The following is a 21,647-nucleotide window of genomic DNA, read 5'->3' as shown; positions in this document are numbered from 1 at the left end:
TCGCATGACCATTTCAAGTATAAATGTTACAAAGTTTTATCATTTAAAAAGTGAGCGAGTATCTCACGAGTATTCTCCAAGTGAATTTCAATTTCTTGATTCTTATTGAACGAAACGTCTAAGTTTCGAACTCTAGTCATGTTTCAAAGTTCTCAAATTGAGTTTTATCGCAGATTTGGACTCCGAACTCGGAGTATAACCTGAAAGTGACCAGTAGCACTATATCTTTTGGGTGAGTGCTTTCAAATACCGAATTGAACTTGATACTTGAACTTGATACGTGACCAATCTGATTACATGTTTATATACGTGAATTGTAAGGGCAAGAGTGTACTTTATCGCACTTGCCCTTACGTGATATACTTGTTTATTGTTGCAATTGACTTGATATACTTGATTATGATGCGCGCACTTCCTGGAATTCCAGAAACCCTGTGGCGAGTTACTCTAGTCGAGCCGGCAAGGGCTTGGTCGATTGGGTAACGAACCCTGGGTCTCTTGTATTGTCGAGTGGAGTGATATCTCCTCGACTAATCGGTATACTCGAGTATTACCACCCGTGTTCTTGAGGATTTTGGGCCCAGCTGGGGGTTGAACGGTGGACGGAGAGTCGTTTAAGTGGTGTTCTACTGGATTGGTTACTTACTTGAAAGTTGACGGAGTGTCAACTACTACGGGATCAAGCTTCTGGTAATGTAATGGGAATTTGACTCCTGAGAGTCATCCGTATCCTTATACTTTGGAATGATTATTGTTTATTGGATTATTGTTTCTTTTGAAAAATTTTCTACATGCGCTCATTTTAAGATTGCTACTTGACGTGCTACTGTTCACATTTATGAACACTTTATGAACACTTTATGCTCGTTACTTTGCTATATCGAAAACTCGTACTTATAAATAATGGTCAATTTGCTATTTGGAACCTCACTGGGCTCTTAGCTCATTCCACTCCATTTGTTTTCCTTTCAGGGGTACGAGTGATGCGTGAGACTTGTAAAAAACTAGCGTAGCCTTTTGTTTGACTTTTGACTTTTTGGTCTTGTACTCGCGCTATTCCTCGAATGAAACATGTTGTACTTGGATTGTATACGTTCTGAACTAGTTTGGTGTATTGAGACTTTGTACTTCGATTTCTTAAATTATAAGCTTGAATTGGGAATGTTATTTATGGTTCATGGATGTGTGTACGTGACTCGATTGAGATAGTGAGTGAGTCCTGGCGAGAGCTGGGCAGGCGGTCCGCCGAACCCTTTGGTACGCCTTAGGGGGAGGTGGGGTCGTCACAAAATTGGTGTATCATCAGCAAAAAATAAGTGGGATACTGATGGTCCCTTTCTGCTGATACTCATTCCTGAAATCTGCTTCATCTCTTCAGCTCTTCTCAACAGATTAGATAATCATTCTGAGCAGATTAGGAACAAGTAGAGGGATAAGGGATCCCCCTGTCTTATACCTCATTTGGGAATGACATATCGACTCTGGTCACCATTCATCTTAAAGGAGTATGATACTGTTGAGATGCAACTCCATATCCATCTGATCCATGTTTCAGAGAACCCCATTTTCTGTATGATGACACCCAACAATTTCCACTCGACCCCATCATAAGCTTCTGACATGTCCAGTTTTAGAGCCATGCACCCTACTGACTCCGTTCTTTTATTTTTAGATAATGAAGGTATACATAGGACAACATGACATTATCTAAAATTTGTCTACCTGGGACAAAAGCTGACTGATTTTTGCTTATACAGAGATCAAGAGTCTGTTTGAGTCTATTGGCTAGCACTTTGAAAATGATTTTATACATGATATTACACAGACTTACGGGTCTATAGTGCTTCAGATTGAGGGGCATGTCAATTTTGGAGATCAGGGGGACAACTATGTGATTTAGAAACTTAAGCATGAAGCCTGAGTGGAAAAAGCTCTAGATGGCTTGGACCACCTCAGGTCTGACAATACTCCAGAATTTTTGGAAGAAAAGGGGTATCATACCATCAGGACCAGAAGCTTTGTTTGGGTTCATAGAGAAAAGTGCAGTCTGGATCTCTTTCTCAGTCACAGTTCTAGTTAAGTTAGCATTCATATAATCAGTAATTGTGTTTGGTATACCATTCAACATTTCCTCAACTCCCTCAACTCCTTGACTATCGAAGAGCTGTTGATAATAACATGCCATTTCCTCTCCTACTTCCTTTTCAGAGCTTGTCCATGTCCCATCCTCTCTTTGAATATTCAACATCCTGTTCCTTTTCCTTCTGCATTTAACACTAGCATGAAAAAACTGTGAGTCTTTATCACCCTCCTTCAACCAAATCATTCTTGATTTTTGGGACCAATACACTTCCTTATTGGAGTATGCTTCCTTGAGTTGTTTCTTTAGCTCATTCATTGTCCCTTTATTGAAATCAGGTGATTTTCTTCTCTTCTCAATCATAGCCTTAATTCTGTCAATTTCTTTCCTGGAATTACTTTGAAAGTTTTTTTCCATTTTAACAGTTTCACTCTGCAATTGGAGATTTTCCTGGTAACCTTGTACATTTTCGATCCTTCCACTTCCACCTTCCAAACTTCAGCAATCACCTGTTCAATTCCTTCTTTCTGTACCAATCTCTTATCAAATATAAATTTTTTCCTTCTTTTGTTCTCCTCAGGCTTTGTATCAATCAAAAGCATACTATGGTCTGAGCTATAGTTGTCTACATATTTACATTTGGCTTTATCATAACTTTGGTATCAGGTGGAGCTGCACAACATTCTGTCCAGTCTTTGCTTGATTTTCCCTTTATTCTCCCAATTATTGCACCATGTCTAATGATTCCCATCAAAACCTACATCTATAAGGTCATTATCAGTTATGAATTGCTTAAAATCTCTGAATGATCACTCCTCTCTCACTCTTCCTCCCCATTTTTTCTCATTAGAGACTATGTCATTAAAGTCTCATACAATTATCCACCTTGTTTCCCACAGTCTTTTTCTTCCCTTCTCCACTTTCCATTGATTCTTTTTAATTGCTGCATCACAACTAGCATAAATGCCAATCAGCCACCAGTCAACTTGCTTGTTATTATCAGCTATATGGGGTTCAATTGTGAAGGTTGTCTTTTTTATTTCTATTACACTCACTTCTTGCTTCCAAAATAAAGCCATACCACCAGATCTATTCATAGAATCCACTACTATACTGTGGTCAAAATGCAATATGTTGCTCACACTCTCCATAAACTTATCTCTATTTTTAGTTTCACTCAAAAAGACAACACTTGGGGAGAGAAGGTTATAAGCCTCCCTCAGCTGGGGAGTTGTCAAGGGGCTCCCTGCTCCTTGACAATTCCACACTAGAGCTCTCATGGATCACTTAGGGACCCATTTAGGTTGGTCCCCCACTTTCAGCTTCTTCTGTCCATGACTCCAAGGATTCATCCAGTTTATTCCATTTAGAATTTATCATCTCCTCCCCAATCTCTACCATATCAGTATCCTCTTGATAGTTTTTTCTCTTCCCATTTAGTTCCAGTTTCCTAATGTTTCCATCTACTTCACTTAACGGAGCTCTTTTCCTAGTGGGGGACTTCAATTGTCTTCTAATCCTTCTATTCATTTTCTGAATTGCCTCCTGACTCCTTTCTTGGATAGCTTCTTCTACCTGCATCATCTCTTCCATTCCTGTATCCATTCCTCCTGCAGTCCCCTCTTCATTTTCCTGCATACCACTGCTCCTCTCAACTGTTCCTTATTCTATATGCTTAGTACCCTTCCCAGTCCAAGTCCTACCATACTCCTTCTCTTGCACCCCTCCAGTGCCTAGTTCATTACTTATTGAATTCAGGCCCTCAATGAAAGCTTCCTTACTCAGAGAATTAGAGGAATTCCAAGAGTCTATTCTTTGTCCTTTTCCATATTGTTTGTGGTCCTCTCTTCTTATTATCTCTGGTTCATTATTCCCTACCTTGCCTTGTTACTTAATTTGTGAAACCACAGTTGTTGCCTTTCGCACCAATTCTCCATCGTTGAATCCCCACACCACCTTGTCTTGCCTTCCTCAACTAATATTCTACTTACTCTGTGGCATTCTTTTGTTCCAGTTAGCTCTCAGCCAAGGTCCATCCTCTCACTATGGTAGGGGACGTTTTGCAGTTCCTCTCACTATGCCCAACTATGCCACAACCATAACAAAAGTCCGGACATCTTTCATACTTAAAACTGATCCATTTCAACACTCCGTTGAGTTTAACTGTTGAGCCTCTCAGTAATGGGAGTGAGATATCAGCTATCACTAACAATTTCAAATGCCTACCTTCCTTTCCTCCAGGTTGAGGTATAATAACTTCTTTCACCTCCTGAAAGATTGACCCAATTTTTCACCCCACCTCCTTAGAGATCCAGTGTACTGGCAAATTCCATACCTGTATCCACAAAGGGGCCATCTTAAAAGCACTATGGTCATCTTCTATTCCATCATACCAACTTCTTAGAACCAGAATTTGGTTATCTAGAATCTACGATCCTCCATTCAGTATCCTTTCTCTATCATTCTCAATAGGGATGTCAAACTGAAACAGGTTAGGGTCTAACTTCATGACACTAAGGCTGCAAGGGTAACCCCAAGCCAGACTAACAAAGTTTTTCACCCCTACAAAGTTAGCTATTTTCTCCCCTACTATTTTCCCTACCAAACTTTGTTGGCACTCCTGAACTCCAGTATCAGCATCCTCCAGGTCTAGAGTTGTGCCCCCCAGTTCCTTCTCAGAAAGGGCAAATTTCTGGATTATATCTGCTAGTTCCTCAGTCATAGTAACTCAACCACCAGAGGTATACCAAACATAGTTACAATCTTGAAGAGATCTTAAACTAGAACAAGCAAACGAAACAGAAAGAGACTACACCTACTCACATAAACACTAAGCACAGGAACAACCCCGCAAAGGTACACAAACGAACAAGAAAAAAGAAAAAAGAGAAATTTAACCGCTAACCCGAATCAATAGGGTGCCACTAAAACTTTACCTGTCTAGCTAATGGTACAATCGAGTGGAAATTTAGTATAACTGCGTCATCTATGCACCTTCTATCTCAGTTTCTAGCTCCCGCAGCAGTTGCAGTCTCAATTTTTGGAGGGCCAACAGTAAAACTAAGATTGCAAAGATTCGGGCAGTATTTCAAGTGTAAATGGTTGTCTATACTCGCTTAATCTGAGAGTTTTTTGGTGGGTGGGAATTGGAAAATCAAGGTGTTTATTTTTGAATTTTTTGAACTTTTTTGAAAACTTCCACGCCCAGGAAGAAAAAGGCACAACTCTTAAGAGAGAGAAAGGTACTCTCAAGAGAGAGATTCTTGCGTACTTTATTAGTAATACAAAATATGGAACCACTCAACCAACGAAAAGAAAAGGTAAGGGGACCCAAAGTTGTAAATTGAATTTTTTTTTTTGGAGATTGAATACACACGAGGATTTCGAATATGAAGTTTTGAGATTTTATTTTTTTTTAGAAAATAACTTATATAAAGTTTCATATCTAGCTATTTTGAAAAAAAAAATTTGTTTGAAGAAGAAAAGATTTATGTTATTGAAGCATTTGTTCACCTATTATTGCTTCGTGAGTTCGTGCACCTTAGTGATATACTCCGCTCCTTGACTCCATGGGTGCTAGTGGCTAGTGCTAATAAAACCCCGTCTACAGAGCAAAGTCTCTGAACTCAATTTAGTGCTGCAATTCGAAGTGCTCCAGGGAAGGAACGGGGAAGCGGGAACCACCGGCACCGCCACCACTTGAGACTTTCCCGCAACTTAGAAGTGAGAGTGACGTCATTCATCGATGGCGAACCTCTCAAGCCTGGTACATGAGCTCCGAGAACGCATTGCCGCGTCGTCGTCAACTCCTCCGACCAAGCAAAACGACGAGGCTCTGGAGGCACGTTTCCGCGCCGTCCTCCCCAATCTTCTCCACGCTTATGTCGTCCCCTCACCCTCAGGTCTCTCTCTCCAAATCCAATCTGCTATACTCCCTCTCTTTTTTTTTTGCCATGGACTATTGTACTACACACCGGTGTTGAATCTTAACTATTTGTTCACTGATTTATATTGATCATTTATCGCAGCGAAAGAAAGAGAGGTGATGGCGGTATTGAAGCTATTGACGCATACCGCAAAGAGCTTTCCTGGAGTGTTTTATCACGGCAAGGCTGCTGCAGTCCTACCTATCATCGGTCGAATAGTGCCATTCTTTGCCGAACCTGCATTTCGGTCAGTAATTTCTTATCAATGCTACATATCATTCTTTCCTCGTTTCAAATGTCAAGCGAATGTTTATTATTCGTGGATTTTCTGCAACTGTATTTTCTTCCTACTATACCTCTTGGTACATTACTTCTTTTTTCTTTCCTGAAATTTTCTTTCCACTTTTTTTTTTAAATCACTTTTGTTATTGATTGCTAGTGCTTTGCCTGGCTCCAAACTTTTTGATGAACTAATGTCAAAAATGTCTTTCGCAACCATTGATCATGAATGACATCTGACACAGTTTTGAGTTCATTGAAACAAGTTTTACCAATAAAAAAACCCCTCGCCTGTCACAGAATGAAATGCAAAATCTAAAGCAAATGCAGCAAGGCTTCTGTCATTGAACTTTATGGAATTCAGTATGTACTCCTACTATCAAGTCTAAAATATGTAGGAGCTGTAACAGATAAGCCTTGTACTTCAAATTAGTTCCGTGAGCTATAGAATCATTATACTGGTTTGTGCTGCTGTCTGGAATCGGTTGACATAATTCTCTTGATATTATTCATTACAGGTCTAGACATGGAGTACTTTTTGAAACAATTGGCTCCTTGTTATCTTTACTTCGAACAGGAGATCGAGATGCGTATCGCAACTTCTTTGTGGATATCATGTTGCTGGTTGAAGGTATATTTGAGAACTTTTATATATTTTTTGGCAGTAATTGCTATTGCCTAATGTTGTCTATTTCCATACAGTATTCTGTCTGGCAGAGGTCTGATCCATTTTAAAAAGTTAATGTGCTTTATTTTTGTTATAGATCTTCTGTACGTTTGCTCCCTTTATGGTGAATCGTGCTCTACGGAGCTAGAAAAAGTTTGTTTGAAGTGCTTTAATGTCTCTTTTGCCGGAGCTTGTGGTGAAGATGCTCTTCTTAGTCATGTCCCAGCATCCAGCAAACCTGCTGATGGGTATGGCATTCTGATTGATCTCACTGGAAAAGAAAGGTGGCAGCCTTTTGCTACATATGCCATAAAGTTACTGTCTAAATGCTTAACTGAAGGAACTTTATATGTTGAAGGACTTGTCTATACACCATGTGTTTTGGCTGCCTGTTCCCTTATGTGTTATGGAGATGACAACTTGCATATTGTGAGTGGCTAACTGCTAGTAATTCCTGCCACTTGAAAACATTTTCTTGCTACATTTATCTATCCAGCACTGGTTTATGACCATAAAGTTTTTTCTTGATAAGGCATGTTTTGACTTCATCCGCCTTATTGGAGCAGTGATGGACTTTGACATTATTCCTTTTGAAAAGTTAATTCAGTCTATGGCAATTATTCTTGGCGAAGATGAGTATGGACTTCCAACTTTCAGGTATCCTGATGTGAAATTCTTTACATATCTGTTTCTTGTTTTGATTTCACATTGCAGTTTAGGTTACTCTATCCTCGTTTCAGTATTTATAAATTTGTACATTCTTCGGAGTTCTAAACTAGAGCAAAGAGGAGGGAAAATACAGAAAAGAAGGAAAAGTAATTGCAATTTTTTCTGGATTTTCATGGGTAGTGATGTAGGTTATGTCACATTATAAAGGCTTTTCAAGATCTGTGTGGGATACTTCTTCATAATCTGATTCATTGATCCAAAGTTCTCCAAATGTACTTTTATATTGGACTTGGCTTCAATATGCCTGATGAACTACTGAAGGTTGAAGATAGACTTCAAATCCTTTGGTTTCCTCTCTGTTGAAACCTTTCTCGGTCAATTTGCAAGTATCTGACTGATTATAAAGCAAATATATGCACTTTCACAAAATCGCCAAATTTACCCATGGATTTTATGGAAGAAATCCTTCAAATTTTTAGCATCTGTGCTTCTCCTCTCTTTGGTAAATTTGAGGTTCCATTCATTCATAGCATTCATCAATTGTTAGTGGTTCTTACTAAAGTATATGAAACAGGTACAGTACATGTGTGTCCTGAAGTTTTCCTGGCTTAATAATGGCTTTTTCTGGATCTTCCACCCTTTCTATTGACTGTAATTCATTTGCCTAGTTCACTAACAACTCATTATTGGAACAGTGCTTTATGTGTTTATGCTCTGTCCATTGTTATGTAAGTTTTCTTTGAATGCAGAGGTACAGCTTATGATTCTTCTTTGGCTGCATGCCTTTGTGCATTATACTCCAGTTGTCCTGATGATATTGTCAAGTCAACAGCTTCAACTTTCATAAAAAATTTTCCTGAGTCATTCCTCAAAACAAAAAGTCAGGAGCTCAAGGTTAGTTTTGCTGCTGATTGTCTAGCCTGCAGTGTCCTTTTTAGGACTTCTTCTGCTGGAGGTTTGTTTAAACCTTTCACCATAGTGACCTATCTAATCCACTAACCTACTGCTTCAGGCTGCTTTATGTAGTGCCTATGTCAGGATTGCCAAAAGTTGCCCCCCTCATATTTGGAGGCCCGAGAATCTTATCTATCTGCTTCGCTCAGACAAATCTGTTTTTCTTCTGATAGATTGCTTTCAAGTGGCTATATCTAGACTTCGGCTAGACTTTTGGGGAGGAGGATTGGCTAATGATTGCAGTGTATCATCCTCAGGGGACAATGAAAATAAGAATTTAAGAACCACAGAGAAAAGACCATCTATGGACTTTGAATATGCTGATTCAAAGCGCCAAAAGATAGTTGATGAGCGTGAGGATTTCATCACCAATTGTAAGGGTGTGCATGATGCTGCCAATAAGCTTATAATTGCTGGAGAAAGAGAATATGCTGATTATATGCACTCCTTGTTGAGTCTGTTTGTAGAAGATTTAGCACCTCCTTTTGAGAAGGCTAGCTCATTGAGCCCAGAAGTCGAGTTAGCAGCTCTTATTGCACTCTGTGTTGTATTTTGTGAATATCCCCAACTGAATATCTCACTTTCCATATTTAGGCAGTTTTACAAGTGGATTCCATGGATAGCTGAACAGGTTGGTTGATTTTTTGCATATGTATTGTACATATTTTGAATTTCCTATGTTGAGATTTATGCATTAGTGGTTTCAGGAAAACAAAGAATCGCCATCCCCTGTTGACTTATCCTTCTTTCTTGAGGCAGTTAACATCATGTTGCTCACTCAAGGTGAGAGAAGTAATCCATTTTTTTTTTAATTTTTTTTGGGGGAAGGCGCATGATCTTGCTAGTTTAAGCATGAGTTATAGCTTCTAAGACTATCATGCTCAAGCTTTCTTGGTGATCCCTGATGTCTATGATGTAAAGTAGTCCTGCATCCACAACTTTCTCTTTTGGTGTTTGATGTGAATATTAAGGAACTGCTTTTTGATGACCCTTTTAATTGGTTAGAATCTGATGGTTTTATTCTCAGCTATTTTACTCTAACTTGTTTCCTCTGCCTTGTCCAGGCTGCCTTCCTTCGGATGGTAAGCTTTTCAAATGCCAGACTGATTGGACAGAGTTTATAGGTTCAATGCTAAAACTTCCATGGATATATTCTCTTGAAAGAAGTGAACCTCATCCACCATGGAAGGCAAAATGCCTTTCTGTGCAAGTGCTATCCAAGATTGATTTTTCAAAAATAGGAAATAATCTTGATATTCTAGACTTGAGTCTTCATGACCAAGCAGAAGAGGTTAGACTTGAAGCTGTCATATCTATGCCAGTGATTGTATTGTGGTCTGGTTATGGTTTCCTGACACATATGTTCAAGAGGCTAGAGTAAGTTAACAGAAAGTTCTAGACATTCTGTGAGTGCGCACGTTATATGTTTAACTGTAACACCAATATTTGCTTAGGATAATGCACAACGTGTACAACAAGAGCATGTCTACATAAACTTCTTCAGGTTAGCAGTACATATAGGACAAAGCCAGCAAAGTATGTTGATTCAAATTATTATGTTATTTAATTTTTTTAAGTAGGTATGGTATGATTGAACAGAAACTTGCTTTCCTGATGCTTTCTTCAAAGGCGTGGTAGTCAGTTGCCAAATATTTTTTTACTAATATGCCAACAGTTTCTTCCCTGAAACCTTGCACTTATTTATTTTAATTTTTTAAAAAACAGCTTGATCCTTATATATTTTAGCTCCCCTGTACATGCTTGTAGGCAAGTTTGTTCCATATCTTGAGATAGATTGAGTGCACTTTTTAATGGGATTTCATTAAGGGGCTTTTGTGTGCATCATTTACAAAGTGTTTAATTGTTCATTAATTTCATACATCTGAAAACTTTGTGCTTTCTCTTCTTTGCAGAATCTTGTTACTAGAGTCAAATGACAAGATTAAGAAAGCCATTCCTCTCTCTCTTGGTTTTCTGGCTTGTCTATATGGTTCTTGTCATGGTCTGGGTACATGGTGGGAAAGTGGATGCAAATTATACTTGAACAAACAGAACAGGAGAGAGAAGTCAACTACACATCATCTATTGCGAGGATTTAGGTGTTCAAAATGTGACAGTAGAGTTGTGGTGAATCAGGACTTTTGTTCAACTGCTGTACATCCCCCTCGCTCTTCAAGCATGGAACACGTCATAGGTTGTGATTATACATGTTTGCAATCTCTATTTTTCCAGTTGCTATATGATGAATCATCAGAAGAGGTTCAAGTTGCTTGCATAGGGATCCTTGGGCGGGTCTTACTCCATGGAACTGGAGATATATTGCAGAGTACAAGATCTGAATGGATGAACTGTGTTGATTTTTTACTCCTGCACCAGAAAAAGGCTATCAGAGAAGCATTCTGCACACAGATTAGTTTCTTCTTTGAGGAGCCTATTTTGAATTGTTTAGTTTTGGATACGGATTTGATAAACAAAACCAAAGAACAGAAGTTCATGGACAAAATTAAACATGCTTTGGCTGCAGCTGACGATCCATTGATGTTTGAGACTCTTCTTGAAGCTGCAGCAAACATTTTGATCTCAGTAAATATAAAGAGTCAACCATTTTTGATGTCACTAACTTTGTTGATTGATCAGCTTGATAATCCTCATGTCACAGTACGAATAACAGCATCAACTTTGATAAAAAGCTCTTGCCATTTTCATTTTAAAGGGGGACTTTGCACCATCCTTTCTAAAGTTCTTCATATTCGAAATGAGCTGTATGATTACCTATCCACCAGGCTAGCAAGCCGACCAGAAATGATTGAAGAGTTTGCAGTAGCCGTGCTTGGAATAGAAACTGAAGAACTTGTAAAGAGAATGATCCCTGTTGTTCTTCCAAAGCTCGTGGTCTTTCAGCATCATAATGATCAAGCAATCATCATACTGCATGAGATGGCTAAATGTCTGAAGACAGATATGGTGCAACTAATTGTTAATTGGCTGCCTAAAGTGCTTGCTTTTTCTCTCAATCGAGCTGATGAACAAGAATTGCTTTCTACTTTGCAGTTCTACCATGATCAGACAGGATCTGACAACAAAGAAATTTTTGCAGCTGCACTACCTGCACTTTTGGATGAACTCGTGTGCTTCATTGATGAGAAAGATCCAGAAGAGGTTTGCAAAAGGTACAATGTAGCAGAAATGGCTGAGCAGTATTGACTATTATTTTGATAATTGTGCAATCTCCAATATGGCTCTCTTTTTACATTGAGTTTTAAACACCTACTATGGTACATGAGGATGCATACTCAACTTCTATATTTATTTACAGTGTGCTTTCCTTTTTTGTGTTTGTGGAATCTTAGAATGGAGGTTGAAGAAGAGGGAAACCATAATTTTATATCTTTCCTTATTCAAAAAGATAAACTACTGGATTTTGACAAGACTCTACAAAGTTAGCAGCTCCTGCAAAAGAACATCTTTTGATTAAATATTATTTTGTAGGTTAACACAGGTGCCTCAGACGATAAAAGAAGTTGCGAGAACTCTAACAGGCAATGAAGATCTTCCAGGATTTCTAAGGAATCACTTTGTTGGTCTTCTTAATAGCATTGACAGAAAAATGCTTCATACAGAGGATGTATTATTGCAAAAACAGGCAATCAAACGCATAGAGATGCTCATTAATATGATGGATACGCACCTTAGCACTTATGTGCCAAAACTTATGGTTCTTCTCATGCATGCAATTAGGAAGGAACATCTTGTGGGGGAGGGTCTTGCTGTCTTGCATGTTTTCATTAAACAACTGGTCAAAATATCGCCTTCCAGTACCAAACACATTATTTCTCAAGTGTTTGCTGCTCTCGTTCCCTTCTTAGAGAGAGATAAAGTGAATTCCTCTTTGCATTTAAACAAAATTGTGGAGATTCTTGAAGAACTTGTGCTTCAGAATAAATTTCTCTTAAAACAACACATCCACGAGTTCCCTCCTTTACCCAAAATTCCAGCCTTAGCAGAATTAAATAAAGTTATCCAAGAAGCACAACGGCCAAGGTCTTTGAAGGAGCAACTCCTAGATGTTGCAAATGGGTTGAATCATGAAAATTTGAATGTTAGATACATGGTAGCATCTGAGCTGGGCAAACTGCTAAACCAAAGAAGGGAAGAAGTCACGGTTTTGGCTATTAAGGAAGGCAATCAAAATATGGATGTATTAAGCTCTTTGTTTTCGTCGCTGCTCAGAGGCTGTGCAGAAGAATCAAGGACTTCAGTTGGACAGCGGCTGAAGTTAATATGCGCAGACTGCCTTGGAGCAATTGGCGCAGTTGATCCTGCAAAATTTGTCAGTTCTTCAAGCACACGTTTCAAGATTGCATGCTCAGATGATGACCTAATCTTCGAATTGATCCATAAGCATCTGGCAAGGGCTTTTAGAGCTGCACCTGACACAATTATTCAAGATTCAGCTGCATTGGCTATACAGGAGCTTCTAAAAATTGCTGGTTGTGAGGCCTCTCTTGATGAAAATGTTGCAGCTTCTACTTCAGAGAGAAAAAATAAACCACCTCGAAAGGTCCCAGCATCTGCAATCAAGACGGAAAATCATGGCACTGAAATCTGTGGTAGGGGTCAGAAACTGTGGGATCGTTTCTCTGATTATGTTAAAGAGATAATAGCCCCTTGTTTAACCTCAAGATTTCAGCTACCTGATGTGTCAGATTCTGCATCTTCTGGTCCTATTTACCATCCTTCTATGTCTTTTAGAAGATGGATATTCTTCTGGATCAAGAAATTGACTGTGCATGCTGTAGGTTCTAGGGCAAGTGTTTTTAATGCCTGCCGAGGTATTGTGCGTCACGATATGCAAATAGCAATGTATCTTCTTCCATATTTAGTACTGAATGCAGTTTGCCATGGTAATGAGGAAGCACGTCATGGTATAACACAGGAAATTCTATCCGTCCTTGATCTAGCTGCTTCAGATCATGGTTCTGTAACTGTTCATGGTATCAATCCTGGGCAAAGCGAAGTCTGTATACAAGCTGTCTTTACACTGCTTGATAATCTTGGTCAGTGGGTCGATGATATTGAACAAGAGCTTGCTCTTTTTCAGTCCCTGCAGCCATCCAATTGTAAGCAGCAAGGTCCCAAATCGAAGGAAAATAATATGCATCTTGTGAAGGACTCGGAGGTGCTTACACAATGTAATCATGTCTCGGATCTACTGGCTGCAATTCCTAAAGTGACACTAGCGAGAGCCTCTTTCAGGTGTCAGGCCTCTGCCAGGTCTTTATTGTACTTTGAGTGCCATGTGCGGGAAAGGTCGGGCTCCTTTAACCCAGCTGCAGAAAAAAGTGGCTTTTTTGAGGACGATGATGTTTCATTTTTGATGGAGATATACAGCAATTTGGACGAACCAGATGGCTTATCTGGTTTGGCTTGTTTGCGGAAATCAAAGAACTTACAAGACCATCTGTTGATAAACAAAAAAGCAGGAAATTGGGCAGAAGTTTTGACTTCTTGTGAGCAGGCTCTGCAGATGGAACCTACATCTGTTCAAAGGCACTCAGATGTCCTTAATTGTTTACTAAACATGTGCCATTTGCAGGCAATGGTGACTCATGTGGATGGATTGATATCTAGGATTCCTCAGTACAAGAAGATGTGGTGTATGCAAGGTGTTCAGGCAGCATGGAGGCTAGGAAGGTGGGACTTGATGGATGAATATCTCACTGGGGCTGATGAAGAGGGTTTACTTTGCAGCAGTTCTGAGAGTAATGCTTCATTTGACATGGATGTTGCTAAGATTCTCCAGGCAGTAATGAAGAAAGATCAATTCTTGGTGGCCGAAAAAATTGCATCATCGAAACAGGCTCTGATTGCTCCTCTTGCTGCTGCTGGCATGGATTCTTATGCACGGGCCTACCCCTTTGTAGTAAAGCTTCATCTGCTGCGTGAGCTAGAAGATTTCAACATGCTCCTTGCTGGTGACTCTTTTCTGGATAAACAGTTGCAGCTTAGTGAACCAGATTTCTGTAAAATAATAGCAAACTGGGAAAATCGGTTGAAGCTTACTCAACCATCTTTGTGGGCAAGGGAACCGCTTTTGGCTTTCAGGAGACTTGTTTTTGGTGCTAGTGGTCTTGGTGCTCAGGTTGGGAATTTCTGGGTGCAATATGCAAAACTATGTCGTTTAGCTGGTCACTATGAGACAGCAAACCGTGCAATTCTGGAAGCTAAGGCTTCAGGTGCGCCTAACGTTCACATGGAAAAGGCTAAGCTTCTATGGAGCACTAGGCGAGCTGATGGTGCCATTGCAGAGCTGCAACAATCCCTTTTGAACATGCCTGAGATTTTGGGCTCTGCTGCAATGTCATCCATCACCAGCCTGTCATTGGTTCCTTTGAACCCACAGCCTTTACTTTGTGATACACAATCTTTGAATGAGAATCGAGATATTGCAAGGACCCTCCTACTTTACTCTAGATGGATCCACTATACCGGGCAAAAGCAAAAGGAAGATGTCATAAGTCTTTATTCAAGGGTAAAGGAGCTGCAACCCAAGTGGGAGAAAGGATATTTTTATATGGCTAAATATTGTGATGAAGTCCTTGTTGATGCCAGAAAACGACAGGAAAACAGTTTCGAACTACCTAGGGTGGTCCCATCAAATTCAGTTCTATCTTCTGCAGCTTCAAATTCTGAGAGGCGATGGTGGTCCTACCTTCCTGATGTGTTGTTATTTTACGCAAGAGGGCTCCACAAGGGCCACAAAAATCTCTTCCAGGCACTACCGAGGTTGCTAACCCTATGGTTTGAATTTGGTTGTATTTATGGAAGCGACTCTGCATCCAATAAAGATATGAAGAGTGTGCATGCGAAGGTGAGTTATTTATTTCTAAAGTGTGCTTATAACTTTGTTAACACACCGCTATTCCCATTAGCTTTCTTTTCTTTAAAATTAGTTAGGTGCTATCTTGTAGGTCACCAGCATCATGCGAGGCTGTTTAAAAGATTTGCCAACCTATCAGTGGTTAGCTGTTCTGCCTCAATTAGTGTCTAGAATTTGCCACCAAAATGAGGAAATTGTTCGTTTGGTGAAACACATTATCACCTCTGTTCTGCGGCAGTACCCACAGCAAGCTTTATGGACTATGGCAGCAGTTACAAAATCCGCAGTTCCTTCCAGGAGAAGTGCTGCTGAAGAGATCATAGATGCTGCAAGAAGAGGATCCAGTCAGGGAGGCACCCGCAGTTTGTTTATGCAGTTTGCTACTTTAATTGATCATTTAATTAGGTTATGCTTGCATCCTGGACAAGCTAAGGCAAAAGCAATCAATATCTCAACTGAATTTAGTGCCTTGAAGAGGATGATGCCTGTGGACATCATCATGCCAATTCAGCAATCACTTGCAGTTAATCTACCTTCATGTGAAATGAATGTAACAAGTCCCAGCACCTCTGATATTTTCTCATTCACAGATCTTCCTACAATTTCTGGAATAGCAGATGAGGCTGAGATTCTTTCCTCGCTTCAACGACCAAAGAAAGTAAGGGTTTCTATTCTAAGTAGTTTGCAACCTAATTGGTTTTCATTTGTGGAAAATGGTTCACACTTTGTAAAATGGATTGCCTTTAATTGTGTTTATATTGACTTCATCCCCCAGTTTTAGTTTTTATTCCTAAATGGTTTGTACTTTTATTGAGTCCCTATGTTCATATATATTTGTTTGCATGGTTTTGTTCCTTCTCTATCTTAACCAAGAGATTCCTTCCCAAATTTATTGCTAGAGATATTGACATAGATAGGACATAAAGCATCCTATTTTCTGACATATGGAAGCAGGTAATCATTGCCATTCTGACCTTTGAGTGCATCTTGTTTTTGGATGTATGGCAGATTGTTCTTGGGAATGATTGCTTAAAATCAGGATGTTTTTTCCCCCATAACATTCCTTGCATGTGTCTAGTGTCTTTGTGGATTTTCTACGACTATTTTATTTTGCAGGTTTTTCTTTTCGGCAGTGATGGTACTAAGCGTCCATTTCTCTGCAAGCCAAAGGATGACTTAAGGAAAGATGCACGGATGATGGAATTCAATGCAATGATAAATCGTTTGTTGTCCAAGTGCCCTGAAAGCCGCAAGCGTAAGCTTTATATTCGCACATTTGCTGTGACTCCGCTTACAGAAGACTGTGGGATGGTTGAGTGGGTTCCTCACACTCGTGGACTGCGACCCATTCTCCAAGATATCTATATAAGCTGCAGGAAATTTGATAGACAGAAGACGAATCCTCAAATTAAGCGAATTTATGACCAGTGCCAGGGGAAAATGCCGGAGGAAGAAATGCTAAAGAATAAAATTTTGCCAATGTTTCCTCCAGCCTTCCATAGATGGTTTCTTAACACATTTTCAGAACCAGCTGCTTGGTTTAGGGCTCGAGTTGCATATGCCCACACAACTGCTGTGTGGTCAATGGTTGGGCATATAGTTGGCCTTGGTGACAGACACGGTGAAAATATATTGTTTGATTCTACCACAGGTGACTGTATTCATGTTGATTTTAGTTGTTTATTTGACAAAGGGTTGCAGCTGGAGAAACCTGAACTGGTGCCTTTTAGGCTGACACAGGTAAAGAGGAGAAGAAGAATGGTTGTATTGCAAATTGTGACTGAAAAACAGAGAATTTTTAATTAGTTACTAAATTAAGTTTTCTCAGAAGTATGTGGAGATGTTTATCTTTGGCACTGGCCTTAGAAAATGAACACTTAATAAAGTTTGAAATTCAGTTTATCTTTCTGCCACCTCATGCAGGTGGAATGCTTTGTAATCATAGTATAAATATCTAATTTCAAATTCATTTGAAGGTTTAAGTAATAACTTCTCCCCTGTAGCTGGTAGACAGGGCTGTGTATGTTTTTCCCTATTGTTTAACAGCATTCTTCAGCAACCTGCTTTAAATTATATTGGATTTGTATTATTATTTAGGGTGTGGTGTTAGAATATGCTTACAACTGGTATTATATGGACCTGCAGAACATTATTGATGGATTGGGCATTACTGGATATGAAGGCATCTTCTTGAGGGTCTGCGAGATCACACTTTCAGTACTGAGGGCACACAGAGAGACACTGATGAATGTTTTAGAGACTTTCATCCATGATCCCCTTGTGGAATGGACTAAATCTCACAAGTCCAGTGGGATAGAAGTTCAAAACCCCCATGCACAGGTTTGTGTTTATATTATCTTTCTTCAACAAAAAATTCGTGTTACAGTTGATGTAAGTCCAACAATCTCTCAGTATGGGAGTACCTTAGTTGATTTGAAGCTGTTATATGCCTTTATTTGCAGGGTTATCTACTACAAAAAAGTGTTATCAAGCAATTCCATACTCTGATTTGAGACTATAGTTGTTCCAAATTCTGTAAAATGCTTTTCTTACAAGCTACATTGCGGATAAATTGTTTCAGCATTAGAAGTTTCTGAGTGAATGCATTCAATTGGTTTAATTGGTAGTTGTTTATCAGGTGACTTTTAGTTACCTTTGGACCCCTGAACTTTGTTCCCATTGGGATATATATAATAGAATAGAACCATAAAACCATAGAGAGCTAACTCTGTTTTCTGAACTGCAGCGAGCCATAAGTAACATTGAAGCACGACTGCAAGGAGTTGTTGTCGGTGTTGGAGCTGCACCATCACTGCCTTTGGCGGTAGAAGGCCAAGCTCGTCGATTGATTGCAGAAGCAGTCTCACATAAAAACCTAGGGAAGATGTATATATGGTGGATGCCTTGGTTTTGATTAAGGCAGGAAGTTTCGGATTCTGTGTCTCCTGTCTGTTGACTTTACCAAAATGGTTTTGCAGTTGGTGTGGATAAACTCTCTTTTGGAAGCATTAGGTTACTTAGGTATGATATATACTTCCGCACTATATGCTCCTTTACATATTTCTGGTTTTTAGCTCTTATCTGTTTACATGTTTGGCGTCCATAGGAACATATATTTGTGCGTTCATTTACCATACTGGTTACATGCAACTTGAACTGGTTTATTACTTGATTTCGTTTAGCCTCAATACAATTCCTAGCAAGTTCACTCCCCGTTTTTCTGGGATTGTTCTTTGCTATGATCTTGTGTGTGCAGACGGGGGCCAGGTGAGCAGGTCACTGTTCTTGTAAAACAGACCATCTAAATTTATTAGCCTCAACAAACTTTTAGTAGATTCACCTCAAATTTTCTGGTGTGTTGTCTTCTGCCATGTAGTGATGCATTGGCAATAAATGTGTAAGAAGGCTTCTTCGCATCATGTATAGGGTAGCATAGATTAATTAAAGCTAAAATCTGGATGGGCTTAATACTAGTGACAATTAGTAGTGGTTTATTATCTGCATTTATTGCTAGACATCACCCTTCCCGTGATTATGGTTTTATATTTCCTACGGTATCAACATATCATTCATTACCATCTCTATTCACTGTTAGCTTTGGCCAGGGTGCAAGTTTTGGGTGTTGAATTTGGGAAAGAAATTGTAATGGAAGAGGCTGATTGGGTTAATTATCGTGATAGCTCAATGCAGCTGGAATTTGTTGAAAGTCTCTGCATATTTCTTGCAGCAGGGATAGAAAAAGTACTCATAAATCTATGGTGGCCATGTTTGAGGATTATTATTAACTCCTCTTTTGTGTTTTCTTTTACTTTTAATGCAATAGAACCATTTGTTGCAATGCTTCTTATCCATTAATTTAGATGGATAGTTCCTGGATGGCATGATCTCAATGTTCATGGTGCTTGCCATACTTCAAATCTTCTGCTGATCTTTATGTTTTGGGGACCCTGCCAGTGCTCTTGTAAAGACATTGGATTACACTTTCCAGATGATTCAACATGGGCGATCTTTTTCCAAACAGCAAGAGACAAGGCAGGAATACCTATGTGCGAACGCTCATTTAAGAGTCTTTTGCGTGAACCTCATTGCATCCTTTGGAAGGCAATGTAGTATTTTATATAAATATCAAGAAAAGGATTTTATATAAACCTTGGATTGCCAGTTGTATGTATAGTCATCGATTCTACGATGATCTGGTTATTGTTGAGTGCATTTCCTTGTAAATTTGGAGGGCCTCACTCCAAGAATTTTGTCATGATGTAAATTTGTAAATGGATCCGCTAAATTATGCCACACCTGGGGCAAAGTAATGCTGGCGGTTCTTTGCTCCTTGTGCCAGCAAATAGTAAAAGAAGACCATTGCAGGCATAATGCATTGCACGCTTTGTATTGGAAGTATAATGAAGTTGACGCATTACAGGGGCTGCCAGATTCAGTCAGCACTCTCAGCAGATCAAGGTTTTTTAGCCTTACCCAAGTAAGTTGAAAATGAGATGACAAGAAGAAAAAGGCATGCCCATCTTAATTAATGCTACCATGTTATTATTCTTCATCGATACCTGCCCATCAGCATGATCTTAGTTTCGGAGCAGTCTGAGAAATCAGCATAACCAATCACTGAAAACTTTCCCTTTGGCAACAAAACATCCGAGGTTCCTCCTGTCAATTCTTAGAGGGCACTTTATCCGCAGTATCATCTCCCTCAGCAGACCTTTCACTGGGGATTCCCCTCTTGAAGCACTGTGTTTTCCCGACCCACAAACCACTGTGATCTGAGTTGGAACCATATTGTCTCCCGCCGAAAACCTCAGCCGCAGCCTGTCAATCCACTGCAAGAAAATCAGACATGAAGTGCTCAAATGCATTCCGTGCAGATCCAACTTCAACTCGGCAAAATTGCATTCCATTGCCTCGTCCAGAACGGATGATGCAACCAACTCCCGGACCAAATCAGCCTCCTCTTGGGACAAATTGCCCATCAAGTCTTCCATTGAAAGGGGAATGGTTTTGGGATCTTGCAGCAGTAAAATGAGAGTGGGGCATGAGTTCAAGACTGAATTATAAGTCCGAATAGAGAATGAAACCTCCGAATCTTTCATTCTCCGAAGCCATGAAACCATTTCGGAGAAAACCTTGTGCGATCCAAGTGAAGAAAGCACCATATTTGAACAAACCGTATCCAACTCAACCCCTGCGTCCTCCATTTGAGTCACACTCCTCTTCATATCCTCGAACAACCCTAACCTTCCATAAGCATGAACCAAGGACTTAAACTCAAACCCACATGGCTTTAGCCCCACACCTCTCATTTCTTCCATCAAATCCTCAGCTTCGCCGGGCAACCCAATCTCACAAAGACCGCTAATCATCGACTCGTACGCTCGTTTTTGCACGTAAACCGACGACGAACGAGCGAGAAGCTCCTTCAAGCTCGTGAGTGAATCAAAGACTCCTTTGCTGGACCGGTGCTTGGCGTTGGAATGAAGGAGATGACAATAAAAATTGCACAGATCTCGGTCATGGGCCGGCAGCTTCTTGAGGGCCTGGAGAATTAAGGCCTCAGCTTCGATGAACCTTTCTTGCTTGTACATGAGAGCTGTTACATCCGCCAACAGCTTAGCGTTCCAGCTGAACCATGAAGCTTGGCTCATTATGAGGTACAGCTACAAGAAGCATCAGAAGGGGCTTGAGAGCTAGGTGTAGAGTACGTTACGTTGTCGGATCAGTAGATATAATTGATATACATACATACGCAAAGAGACTTGAGAGCTTACAGGGAGGGCGAGGTGGTAGGAGAGGTGAGGGTGAGCGGTGGTGGGGGAGAGGAGATGAGAGAGAGTATCCAGAGCCACGTGTTTGGATGAAGTTTTAACGAACTTTCGAAGTGAGCGGTGGTGGGCGGCTGAGGAGGATTCGTCGGTGGTGGCGAGGGAGCTTAGGAAGCGCTGGCCTTGTTTGCACAGCGAACAACACACCGGCACCACTGGACCGCACCGGCGATCCATTGCCGGCGTTGGCATTTTCCAGAGTATTAGCCGCGTGGGTGTGGCTGCTGACGCCATTTTAAATGACCGTTTCTATTTTGCCTATTTTGTCCTTGAACATATAAGTGTTTCAGACACTTAGATTATTTGAAATAATTTTTTTAAAAATATTATGTATTTAAAATAAAAAATATATTAATGATACAAA

General features: G+C 40.0%; 2 protein-coding genes across 10 annotated transcripts; one reads left to right on the top strand and one right to left on the bottom strand.

Moving 5' to 3' along the window:
• Positions 1–1,937: 1,937 nt before the first annotated feature.
• On the top strand, positions 1,938–19,826 carry LOC140004016 (serine/threonine-protein kinase ATR-like). Of its 9 annotated transcripts, none has more exons than XM_072066404.1 (16): positions 1,943–5,982; positions 6,109–6,253; positions 6,804–6,916; positions 7,050–7,381; positions 7,485–7,609; positions 8,425–8,515; positions 8,634–9,206; positions 9,274–9,358; positions 9,640–9,952; positions 10,489–11,745; positions 12,065–15,446; positions 15,547–16,113; positions 16,572–17,195; positions 17,601–17,795; positions 18,202–18,476; positions 19,410–19,826. In XM_072066404.1, exons 1-15 carry the CDS (start codon positions 5,826–5,828, stop codon positions 18,367–18,369), a joined length of 8,127 nt encoding a protein of 2,708 aa, XP_071922505.1. In that variant the 5' UTR covers positions 1,943–5,825; the 3' UTR covers positions 18,370–18,476; positions 19,410–19,826. The 9 variants fall into 9 exon arrangements, with proteins under 9 accessions (XP_071922509.1, XP_071922505.1, XP_071922504.1 ...); XM_072066403.1 differs by having other exon boundaries at positions 8,371–8,515; positions 9,283–9,358; XM_072066400.1 differs by having other exon boundaries at positions 8,371–8,515; positions 18,202–18,467.
• Positions 19,815–21,541, bottom strand: LOC140014844 (pentatricopeptide repeat-containing protein At2g17033-like). The gene is made up of 2 exons (XM_072066409.1): positions 21,230–21,541; positions 19,815–21,118 (listed from the first exon to the last, which is right to left on the bottom strand). The coding sequence occupies exons 1-2, from the start codon at positions 21,515–21,517 to the stop codon at positions 20,057–20,059; spliced, it is 1,350 nt and encodes a 449-aa protein (XP_071922510.1). The 5' UTR covers positions 21,518–21,541; the 3' UTR covers positions 19,815–20,056.
• Between the last annotated feature and the right edge of the window lie 106 nt (positions 21,542–21,647).

The sequence above is a fragment of the Coffea arabica genome, chromosome 9e, assembly GCF_036785885.1.
Source record: "Coffea arabica cultivar ET-39 chromosome 9e, Coffea Arabica ET-39 HiFi, whole genome shotgun sequence".
Classification (NCBI taxonomy): Eukaryota; Viridiplantae; Streptophyta; class Magnoliopsida; order Gentianales; family Rubiaceae; genus Coffea; species Coffea arabica.
The sequence above is the reverse complement of the archived record's forward strand: the minus strand, read 5'-3'. Positions and strand labels throughout refer to the sequence as shown.

Bases quoted from the DNA above. Each gene is read 5' to 3' on its own strand.
- LOC140004016 (XM_072066400.1), top strand. From the start codon at position 5,826: ATGGCGAACCTCTCAAGCCTGGTACATGAGCTCCGAGAACGCATTGCC. The intron at 7,610-8,370 runs GTATCCTGATGT...CTTTGAATGCAG, and splicing joins TATGGACTTCCAACTTTCAG to AGGTACAGCTTATGATTCTT. The intron at 9,953-10,488 runs GTAAGTTAACAG...TCTTCTTTGCAG, and splicing joins CATATGTTCAAGAGGCTAGA to AATCTTGTTACTAGAGTCAA.
- LOC140014844 (XM_072066409.1), bottom strand. From the start codon at position 21,517: ATGGCGTCAGCAGCCACACCCACGCGGCTAATACTCTGGAAAATGCCA. The intron at 21,119-21,229 runs GTAAGCTCTCAA...TGCTTCTTGTAG, and splicing joins CCTACCACCTCGCCCTCCCT to CTGTACCTCATAATGAGCCA.